This window comes from Polypterus senegalus, chromosome 1 (assembly GCF_016835505.1).
Source record: "Polypterus senegalus isolate Bchr_013 chromosome 1, ASM1683550v1, whole genome shotgun sequence".
In the NCBI taxonomy this organism is placed as follows: domain Eukaryota; kingdom Metazoa; phylum Chordata; class Cladistia; order Polypteriformes; family Polypteridae; genus Polypterus; species Polypterus senegalus.
In genome coordinates this window covers 131332836-131344994 of record NC_053154.1, presented here as the reverse complement: position 1 = coordinate 131344994, position 12159 = coordinate 131332836, and the positions used below count along the sequence as shown (strand labels likewise).

Below are 12159 nucleotides of genomic sequence, written 5' to 3'. Positions count from 1 at the left end.
GATAGACGCCAGGAGTCCCCTGTTCATGACGAATCGGGATAGAAAATGACAGTTTCAAAAAGCTTTTTTTTCCAGTGTATCTGAAGGATATGAATTCTTTGATGAGAGGAAACCCTGCTTGCCTATTTGCTCTAATGGCCCGCGGCACATAGTAGGAGACTTCAATCTCCTGACGTCTGCTTAACTACAAATAACGTGAAACTGACGATCGTGCAGAGGAGCGTTCTTGTTGGGAGAACTGTTCTCTTATTTTGAAGCTCATTGGCCAACGGTCACTCACAGACCAATCGGGCTTTGAATGCTGCGCTTTGTCTGCCCTTATCACAAGACTGGGGCATGTGATACACCAATCGAGCCAAAGCGGAAGTTCCGAAGAAGTGACTGCTGCTGAAATGTGGAAATTCTGATCGGTCGTCAAACTAAAACAATAGTAATAAAAAAAGTAGATAAGGAGGAATGAAGCGGAGCGAAGAATGGTGCACGTGTACAACTGTCACCCATTTGCTTCGCAGCAGATTGTTCCGACAGAGCAGGAGCCTGGCTTGTTCTGTTGCGGCGGAGATGTGCTCTTCGTTGTATCTGCTGTTGGTTGCAAGATTGAGGCATTCTCGCTGCAGGAGGACCGCTGCACTCCCTTCTGCCGGTTTTCTACAATGGGAAATGTCCTGAGGATAGCGCATAGTGAAGTAGGTAAGAACCACAGTAACAGCATGAAACGACGGTGGCTGTACCAGTGAATTATAAATTTGCTTAGGCTGAAAGAATTCTAAAGAGGTGGGCTCTGGGCCCCAGAATATTACCTAGTTGCTGCACTGTTCATTACTTAATGTAGATAGATACTTTATTAATCCCAAGGAGAAATTCGCATAATCCAGCAGTAGTAGTACTGTATACCGATACAGAAAAAAAAGTAATAAAAATGCATGTAAAAACAGACAATAACTTTGAATAATGTTCGCATTAAAAAAAGTATACATATACTTGCTTCACCAGTAGTATTCGAACGATGCAGACAAAAATCAAGATAAATGAATGTGTCGGGATCTTCACTGTCTGGTCCTGCATTTTCATCGGCGTTACTTTCATTCTGATTTCCATAGGAGGATCAAGGACAGGATTGCTGAGAGAAATTCTGATGATGGATTTCCAGAGCTCATTTTAGACAAAGACAATTAAACCAACATAAAAACACTTCAACGATAATAACAACCCGTAAATTCCATCTAGTCAATTTCTGAGTATTCTTATGTAAAAAAAAAAACTGTAGATCAGTATTTCCCAACCTCGTTCCTGTGGCTGCAGGTTTTTGTTCCAAGCAGATTCCTAATCAGTGACAACGCCTGATAACTGATCTCATTTAATTAGCTGGTATTATTTTTTTATTCGACATTAAGAAAAGCACAGCAGCATGATTTTTACATTTATAAGACATTTAGAAATATATCTGCTTTTGCTATAGATTTAAATGCTTAACTCTCTTTTGTTGATTTCATTCTATTTTGCCCTTTCTCTGTGCAGTTTTCCCCCTTCGATGTATCTCATTAATGACAATTAAAAACGAGCGGAGCAGACATGCTGGCAAACACTGAATAATCAAAGGCTGCAACCACTTTAGCGTCAGACCCACTAATTAGTGAATGATTGATTAATTAAACAACTAGAAACGTAGAATGACAAGATGAAAATATTGTTAAAAAGAAAAAACACATTATTCCCATATAACGCTTGATGCATTTTAATTTATAGATTTTTTAAATATTTAATATATATATATTATTTTTTAATTTTTTTTACCAAAATTAGTTTTCTAATTTCTATATTGTTCCCAAAACGCATAACTTGAGAAATATCAGTTCACTTAATTAGCCCAGGAGTCCAATTAAAAACAGAAGCTGGTTGGAACAAAAACCTGCAGCCACAGTGGGTCCCCAGGACCGAGTTTGGAAAACACTGCTGTAGATATTAAAGAAACATATTCTCCCCATATTTCCACTCATATTTATCCATATACTCTACTACAGTTTTTCTCCCACGTCACCAAGATGTATATGTTACATTAACTGGCGACCATAAACCTGTTTTTAATGTTGGTATGTCCAGCATAGGGATGTTTTCAACTTTTACCTCAAGGGCAGCCAGGATAAACACTGGGCTTTACCACTCTAAACTTGATTTTATTTTTAAATAATTTATTTTAAAGCATATCGATCATTGTAAGCCCAACTCTTCCCCCTGTCTCAGGCTTCTTTACCTGCTTTTCAGAATTCCACATACAGTATATGCATTAAATAAAGAGCTCAATGCACCATTCATCCAGCACATCTCCAGAAGGTGCTAAGCAAACAAGATTACAATTCAAAGGAATGAACAAAAAAAAAAAACACGTTTTAAGGTCACTTGTTCATTTTTTTTCCCCAGGCTTGACTATTACAATGAAGAGTTGATGGGCTCAGAACCTATCCTGGCACAAATGTGCCTGAGGCTGATCCACTCTGATTGCCCTACACACCCATACCCATTTATACTGGGCCAGCTTTGGCATGCCAGCCAACCTGACCTGCATGTCTTTGGGATATGGCATGAAACTGGAGTATCTCTAGGAAAACCTACAGAGAGAACTACATTGAAACCCATTGTTAAATGCAGAAGACCTTTGTAATAGTGCTCATTGTAAAAAGCATTATATAAATTGACAAAATTGACCCAACAAGAATTTAACCCTTGTTCTAATGGCAGCACTAAAATGTTGTCAACATTAAACTTGGTTCCAGTCTACCTTTACGAACAAATCGAGACCTGTTTTTAAGATGGGTTCAATTGCACAGTCAATGATTAATTCACAGTGTAAGCAAAAAATAAAAAGCTGCAGATATACTGTATATAGCCTTCTGAAAGCCGAATACTACTGGTGAAGCAAGTACTGTACAGTATATGTGTAATTTTCAGCTCAAATTTTAGATTTATGTCATACATTAACTCTCTGAAATCGATTTAAAATTTAAATTTGACATTTTACAATATAGAAATTATTAAAAAGTTTTTAGTGAGCACATTTAATATGCACACCTAGCATTCATCATTTATATAGGAAATATACCCAGCACCACTGCTATTTTCCATTAAATTAGCACTTTGATATATAAGTCCGAGATTTACCATATATAAACTATAAGTAAGACACCTCTTTATTATAGTAAAAAAAATCCTGGGACAAGTAGAGACTTTTTTGCCTGGGACGAGACGTGACTTTTTCAGAGAGATACCTTCATGACTTTGTGCCAAGAGATTTAACCACACCTGGGGCCGGAAATAAAAAACAAAGAGTAGATGACAAAGTAGAACGTTGTAAAGAATTCAAAAATGGCGTGATACATATGCAGAGCAGGTTAGATGTAATGAAAGTACGAAAATTCTAAAATCTCAAAAAATGATAGTAAAAATCTCGTTACCGCAAACTTACGAAAATTATTACTTGGTGAAATAACGGAACAGCGTAAAGAGATCAAATATATTGTTCAGATTTAAACTTTAAGTCGGAGACATGTAGATATTCTAATTCATGTTGCCATCAGGGAAAAGTAGTGTTTCTTCCCAATGAAGAGGCCTATTCGCGAGAATTAAAAGATTTGTTGTTTGGTGAAAGTGAAATCCACATACACGAGTGGCAGAGACTGAAGTGGCTGGCACATAGCGCAGGCAGGCGGGGTTGGCGAGCGAAGCGAGCAGGAGATGAAGCCCCCTAGTCTGCCATAAAACTGGAATATTTGGTGTAGAAGTGAGACATTTGTCATATAAACTGAATATTGCACAGAATTATTGCAATATAATTGTGACATTTACCAGATAAATCTGATGTGTCATTCTCTACAGGAAAACGCCTCAGGTCTGCTCCAGTTCTGGACTTCTCAACCAAATGTAACCGTATTTACACTACCACTCTGATGTGACTTCATTCAGATTTTTTTTTTTCCTCACCGATCAGATTTTGGTGTCAACATCCAAAAACCACATGGTATCCAGTTTTTTGTGATCAAATATAGACTGCATTTATATGTAGTACTTAATCCTGTTTCAGTTTGATTCAGTTTAGTTTAAATAGACTGGATTTTCGCCCAAGGATGAGGCTTGATTATGTCATTTTTGTGGAACATGCCACACATTAAATAGAGAGAGAGAGAGATGGATGAAAGACTGTTTCACATATATTAAAATTACAGATATAAGAATGTCATTTTTTTCATTCAGAAGTTCTTGAACCATTGGGATGCATCAGAGCAGTTAGCAATATAATCCCCTAACTAGTGTTCTTGACTAGTGTTGTATATTCATATTCTTTACTGAATGAACGTGAAGGAAATCACAACAGAAAAATGCTTGCACATGTAGTGTCACAAACCTTTGGTGCTGATTTGATTCACCATATTGGAAAACAAGGTTTTCTTCTGAAAATGTAGATAAGTGAAGAGCATCAGCAGAAACAACACATGCAGTGATCCATGTTCACTACCCATATTACAACATTTGCCCGGCGTATACATTCAGAAAGTGCTCCTTCCTCATCTTCACCATGTAATGTAAACGGCATAGACATCAAATTGGATTTCTTCACCAATTCCAAATGAGGCATCAAGACCTGGTTGTGTAAACACAGGTCTCACAAATGGCTCACAAATAACATACAGGATCATCAAAATATCTTCATGATTTCAAATGTACCATCCCTTCAAATAAAGTGGCAAACATACTTATCTTATAAAGATGCTTTGAAGATCTAAAAACATAATATGTTGCCTTAATAGGTGTTATCGTGTGCGGAGCTTCCCGGACACTTGTGTTCTGAGATGTCTGTCCATCTAAGTGCACTTTTAAGTCTACTTGCGTTTTTGGTCCTTTTCTTTGCTATATCACAGAGAAGTGGTGGGTTTGCCATTTTAGATAGATAGATAGATAGATAGATACTTTATTAATCCCAAGGGGAAATTCACATAATCCAGCAGCAGTATACTGATACAAAAAAACAATATTAAATTAAATAGTAATAAAAATGCATGTAAAAGCAGACAATAACTTTAAATAATGTTAGCATTTACTTGTGATAATGTTTGTTCAGTATTTTCAATAAATGCATAACTCATGAATTACTTTCCAGTTTTTCCACATCTGCTTTATCCTAGGGGATTATCTGGTTACAATAGAAGAGAAGAGCAGCTCCATATATTTGAGGGCATATACAAACTGGAGATGCCAAACGGCAGAAAAAACAAGAGTTGGTGTTCGTTTGTTAGGACATTTTGTAAGAAACTCATCCTTTCGTTCATCTCCCAAGGAGCAGATGGAAATTATTGAGATCCCACTCTCTGAAACACCTCTCTGTATCTCATGCTGTCCAGATACTGGTGATCTTCTTGTGGGATGTGAAAAGAGTCTAATTATCTTCAAGTTGAAAAATGAAGTTTTACATGAGCAGCTCTCAGCCCTTGACTTTGAACGCTTCCTCATCTTGCATGTGCCAGGCTGGATCCCAACAGCAGTTTGCTACTGTGCTGGCTATATTGCTGTACAGATAGACCTGGAAGTACTAGTAGTGAAGCTAGAATATGTTCAGAAATCATCACAAGATGTCAGTATTATGCTGGGTAATGATGAGCGGACTGATGATAAACCAGGTAAATGCACGGACTTGCTCTTGTTTGTTAGTGATGTACTGTACTGTATATTGATTGCATCACAGTATCTGATATCTTACAACAGGGTTTTACCTAAGAGTATCACTCTATTTGTCTGTATCTAGCCATTTATTTAAGGTCATTATTCAATTTTTCCTCACTAACGTCATTTTAAGTAGAAGAAATGAGGAAGAATATTAAAAGGAAGTTCCCAGCACCACTGAGAAGTGAAAGTTTTAAATTGTGCAGAAACTCTTCTGTGAAAGCTGCTATTAAATTTTCCATGAGAAATGTTAGAAATTCTTAATTCAAAATCCTCTAATGAGCAGACACATCTTCTTATTGATGTTGAAAGAATTCATTCATACCATCCTTTTTCATTTATTCATATTTTGTCATGTACATACATTTGAAATACGATTGCATTCTTTCTTTAGTTTTTCATTATTTGTGTAAGTACTGTAGTTAAGATTATTTTACTTTTTAAAGCAGGACATCTTACATTTACATTTAACTTCAATTCACTAATTTATCTGACATCTTTATCCAAGGTATCTTGCAACTTTTGAGATACAGTTCGTTACCTTTCTTTTTTCTCCCAATTTGAGCACAAGCAGGAGAAATGACTTGCTCATGATCACTTAGTGTCAGTACTGAAATCTGAACCCACAACATCCGTGGTTGAAGTCCAAAGCCTTAACCTCTAAGCTACATTTCCAAGTCATTTACAATTTTTGTCAGCCTATGTAGGATTCATCTTTTATTCTGAAATCAATTTAGACTTGTTTTGTTATGTAATTATAATTTTAAGGTGAAATTTGCCTTTGTAGAATTTCCTTGATGAAAGAAAATATATCTCAAAAAAATAAAAAGTAGAAATTCAACAAACGTTAGTCAACTGCACTACATAAATGCTTGAGCCCTCAGAAGAAAACCTGTTCTATGTAATATGCTGATGTCTGTCTGGTCCTACATAATGCAGATCTAAAAAGGCAGGCCTCCCAGAATGAGACGGACGACTTCTGCATCTTTCAGAAGCACCAGGAGATGTTGGGACAGGCGGCTGTTGAGTGTGGAGTGTCTGTGACACCAGAGAAAACTGGAGTGGATTTTGATGAAGATATCAAAATTCAGTATATTCTGTACAGGTAAAACAACTTTTTAATTTGTTTGATTTTTATTATTTCCGGCACACTTGTTCTAGCTGAGCTACGTCATTTGATGTTTTGGTAAACGTCAATCATCCGCCTCCATTTCCTTAAACTATTGACTTAAGCAAGCGGTATGTTAAAAGCAACAGGTCATATTTTTCATAGCAAGGATAGTGTCTGGCAAGAACAATTTAAAACAAAAATCTTTTATCATGAAAGAAGTAGAACAAGTTTTATTTTGTGAAGGCTCTGAGGAAGTCTTTTTGGCAAACCTGGGAAGAGAGTTCCATGAAAGCTGCAATAACAGGAACTGGTGGTTTTAGGATTTGGCCGCTTGTCCTGTACATTTTACTCTTAAGCTGTCAAGTAAGGTTTAGTGTGAAACTTATCTTTTGTGTGTACATTTGAAGAATGCTTATATGTGTCCTTTTGGGTACACATACCTGTGATTTAATGTTTTGATTAATAACAACAACAACAACATTTATTTATATAGCACATTTTTCATACAAAAAAATGTAGCTCAAAGTGCTTTACAAAATGAAGAATAGAAAAATAAAAAGACACAGTAAGAAAATAAAATAAATCAACATTAATTAACATAGAATAAGTAAGGTCCGATGGCCAGGGTGGACAGAAAAAACAAAAAAAAAACTCCAGATGACTAGAGAAAAAAATAAAATCTGTAGGGGTTCCAGACCATGAGACCGCCCAGTCCCCTCTGGGCAATCTACCTAACATAAATCAAACAGTCCTCTTTGTATTTAGGGTTTTCATGGAAGGACCTGATGATGATGGTCACGTAGACTTCTGGCTTTCAGTCCATCAATGTTGGTGCATCATGATGCTTTGAGTAGGTGATGGTGGCGCAGGCCGCCACCTCAAAGAAACCGGAAAAAGAAACAGAAGAGAGAGTTGGGGTCAGTACGGATTTTAGAGCCACTGTGAATAGTTATTGTGATGAATTGAACATACAGAGTATCAGGATTAAGTTAAAGTGAAGTTATGAAAAGGCCATGTTAAAGTAATGTGTTTTCAGCAGTGTTTTAACTCTTTCAGGGCTGATGTCGACTTTTGTCAAAGTTCAGGGGTAGAGGACGGTAATCATCTGTAAACTGCAACAAAACTCGCCCTTACCTTTTAGTTCAACTCTCTTTGCTAGAAGGAAAGTTAAGAAGCCTGTGTGTGCATGAGTAGCGAAGAGCAAACCTCTAAAACGACATTGACATCTGGCGAGAGACTAATGAATGTGCAAATTAAAATACTCCATGGATGTTTTACTTATTATTGCTGAACCGGACTCTGACTTGTTGGACTTGGAATTTGATGCAAGCGATCAGGAGATGGCGGTCAAAAACAAAAGTGAGGGACCAGCATCGGCTGGTTGGTCCCCAGCTGATCGGGATTCCTGAACATATTTGTATAGCTGATACGCCTACAGCAGCATTTGCCTGGGAGGACCACCACTTATGATGACATGAGGTACAAACCATATTGTGTCACACTGCAACTGTCGCCACCACCACCTGCTGTGGGAAGACAGCCAGGCAGCCGGCCCACCATGCTTTCCTGCTGGCCATCGAGGTGCCCCCACGCAGATATTGATGCTAGAGATGCCAAACATGTGCCAACTCCAGCCACAGCACGTAGCATGTTGATTTATGGGCGAAACCATTGCTTTGTGTGCTTTTCAGAAAACTGAAAAAATATTCAGCCCTCAAAGAGTTAAAGTGCTCTACTGTATTTGCCTGGTGAATTCCTATTGGCAGGCTATTCCAGATTTTAGGTGCATAGCAGCAGAACGCCGCCTCACCACTTCTTTTAAGTTTTGTTCTTGGAATTCTAAGGAGACACTCATTTGAGGATCTAAGGTTACGATTTGGAATATAAGGTGTCAGACATTCCGATATATAAGATGGGGCGAGATTATTTAAGGCTTTATAAACCATAAGTATTTTAAAGTCAATCCTGAATGACACAGGCAACCAGTGTAGTGACATCAAAACTGGAGAAATGTGTTCGGATTTTCTTTTCCTAGTTAGGATTCTAGCAGCTGCATTCTGCACTCGTTGCAAGTGATTTATGTCTTTTTTGGGTAGTCCTGAGAGAAGTGCGTTACAGTAATCTAGTCTACTGAAAACAAAAGTATGAATTAATTTCTCAGCATCTTTCAATGATATAAGAGGTCTAACTTTATCGACACTTATGTCGATTTCCTTAAGAATATATTTGCCATTCAGGAATATCTACGAGTTGGGTGCATTTGTTTAACTGTGACTAGTTTATTCTCTTATTTATTAAATTTGCGTTGTTAGATGGTTCAGTGAATTTCTTTAATAACCTTTTGTTAATGGTGCTACCGTTTTATGCGCTTAATGTTTGAGAATGACATAAGTACTAAGTGGGGGGTAAAAAGAAACGTTTAAAATTAATTTCAGAACAATTTTTTTAGTCTTGATTAACTTATTTTACCCAACAATGTTACTATTGTGGAACTGAAGAGCCCCTTGAAAACTAATTTGCCCAAAGGTGTTCTTTGTTATTGTTAATTTTCCATGCAGATTTTGAACAAACATGTACAACATGGGAATGAGTGAAACAAACTAGATTATAGGGAGAAACAAGAAATGCAGACATGAAGAGAACCCAGGGCTGGGATTTAAACCCGTAACTCTAGAACTTTAGCCCTATTGAGTAGCAGCTCCTCTCCACTGCATCACTGTGCAGCAACTCAAGCTGATAATATTTTCAAAATATTTGACGATAAAAGACTAGCTGTTCTTGTGCTGAATGGCCTCTTCTTGACCAAACATTTCTTATTGTCTTGCTGTGAGGTGCATTGTCTCATCTTGCTTATATAGCAGATTTCCATAAGGTACATTTTAATTCAGGACTGTTACATTTGCCACACCAGAAAAGACGTCCCAAGGAGCTTTAAATTCCAAATAACAAGAGTCTGTCTCAGTGATTTATGAAACACACAGTGACCTGGGGGCAGGGATTTGGGTCACTTTTCTGCAATAAAATGACAACTTGGTAGTTTGAGGCAAATGTTTCCAAAACTTATCAGTTCTGATTATGTAGCTGCCTCTGAAAATCCAGCCCAGCATCCAAGAAAATATATTGTTTTTAAGTACATTGTAACATTTCATTTACCCCAAGTGAACTTCCTCTACAGACACCAAGTGTTTATATGTTTATGTATTTATAAAGTCTGAAAATAAAATAGAATTTTATTGTACAGTATAGTTCTTATTTGGTGTGGCTACGTGTTTGGTAATTCAAAGAAAACCTGTGAACCAGGTATGTTTGCATTGTCAGTAACTGCATTAACAGTAATTGTGGGTAAATATATTACTTGTATGATGCTTCCATGACAGGTCCAACACGTATTCACTTTCCACACCTTTACAAAGTAGAAAATGATACCTACTGTTTCCTTATGTTTGCCTTGTATATTTTGTAAACTGAGACTGCACACTGATACAGCGGTTGCTGTTGCTGCCTCACGGATCCAGCTTCCTGGGTTTGCTGTCATCTTGCTACTCTGGTTTTCCTTGCACATTACCAAAAGCATGTATGTCTAATTATTTGATGGTCCAAATTTAAGCCAATGTGTACATGAGGTGGTTCCTGCCATGAACTTGTGGCCTGTCCAGGGTCGATCCCTTTCTTGGCCCCATGCGGTAACTTTAGTGTGGGCTGCATTAGGAATTGAGTCCATGTAAGCAGGTTTGAGAATGTGATCTTCTAGTCTTATGAGCTACACTTTTAATGCAAACAGAACTTATTTATTTTCTTTATTCGGTGCTAAGTGCCTTCGGCTACAGACCATTTAAAGTGTTATTTGCATTGAATGATTGATTGACAAAGTTTCTTTTATATGTTTTTTTTTTTTGGCCATTGTACATTTACAGTAAAGTTAAATCAGTAACTGCATGCAACTTCTTAGGTAAATACTCTGTGCACTCAACCATTAAATACACTCCTCACCTTTTACCATTTCAAACAGGTAGTTTTTGTTATATTGCAGAAATGTGCCTACAGATTGTTTGCAGTATTTCTCAAAATCACTGCGATTTGTTAAGTTTGAAGCATTCTAATTTCTAACTTTTTTATTTCCTGTCTTTGGAAATCTTTGTTTTATTGATGTAAGTAAGGACCCTGCTCTTCTTACTAATATATAGACCAAGTCTTCTTTTTCTTTAAACAGGAGATTTGCTCCAGATTTTTTCCAAGGCCATACTGTGGAAGAAACCCAACTTCGTTCTCTTAGTCTGTTGCCTATCTATCGAACAGGTGAGTAGCTCTATTAGTAATTTCAGTTTGCTCCAGCATAGTGAATGCAGAGTGATCCTCTGGTGATGGAGGAGATAGTAGAAATTAAATCACAAATTCAAGTTGCTTTTAGTGTTCTTTTAATTTAAACTGGAAAGCATATCGTAAGAGAGATGAAAACACTTATCCTGGGGTATTCTGGGGGAAAAAATCATTATTTCTCCCTTCAGAAATGAATTAAACTTTAACTTTGATTTCCTGTTCTACAGCAAGATGGCACCCACTTTTGCCCTCCTCCATTGTATGTCTGCATTGACTCTTCTGACATGATGCTTCTAAGTGGCTTATCCAGTTTAGGTGTTTGTCCCAGCAGGACCAGCTATAAGGTGGCAGCCAACCCTGGGTGTGGCACCCACCTACCCACCAAAGGTCACGCTAAAACACGCACCCCCACACTTGCTCATACGAGCAATAAGCAATATGTGGTCAGATCAAGTGGACAGTATTTTTAGAAGTTGAAACTGGATTGGGTTAATGATTATGAGTATGCTTTTTAACAGACCTAAGCTTTGGATAGTTAGCTTTCTTAATTTATTTCTGTCATTTTTGTATGGATAGCCTACAGCTATACAACCTTAGCTTAAAGGTTATACCGAACAGATGTGTACCATGATATGCAATTTAGTTTTATTTGATGTGCTTAAAAACAGATAGTACTTAACTTGGTCCCAAGGGGGAAACTGAGTTTTTCACAGAAGTGCAATAAATACCATATAGACTCGCGTATAAGTCGGGTCTTGAAACCTGAAAAATCGATCATAAAATCAGACCCTGACTTGTACAGCCGTTCAAAAATGCGACACTTAATTATTATTTTTTTTTTTTAACATCTTCTTTCCTCCTCTAATCTCGCATTAGTTTCTCAGACACATTGAATTTTGTTGCAGCAGCGCAGTTACCAATTTCTTTTGCTACTTCAACAATGTTTAATTTAAAACCAGCTTCTATTTTCTTCTGATGGAACGCTCCATCGTAGATAAGAGATTGCTTTTACGATAAAGGTG

At 37.2% G+C, this 12159-nt stretch overlaps 1 protein-coding gene across 2 annotated transcripts in view; it reads left to right on the top strand.

Annotated features, from left to right (window-relative positions):
- The first annotated feature begins 357 nt into the window (after positions 1 to 357).
- hps3 (HPS3 biogenesis of lysosomal organelles complex 2 subunit 1) overlaps positions 358 to 12159 on the top strand; it is a 42487-nt gene continuing 30685 nt past the window's right edge. For both annotated transcript variants that reach the window (XM_039758172.1, XM_039758163.1), the window contains exons 1-4: positions 358 to 690; positions 5175 to 5666; positions 6649 to 6814; positions 11031 to 11116. In XM_039758172.1, coding sequence (XP_039614106.1) covers positions 474 to 690; positions 5175 to 5666; positions 6649 to 6814; positions 11031 to 11116 — 961 coding nt within the window. In that variant the 5' untranslated portion in view covers positions 358 to 473. The remainder of the gene's footprint in view (positions 691 to 5174; positions 5667 to 6648; positions 6815 to 11030; positions 11117 to 12159) is intronic.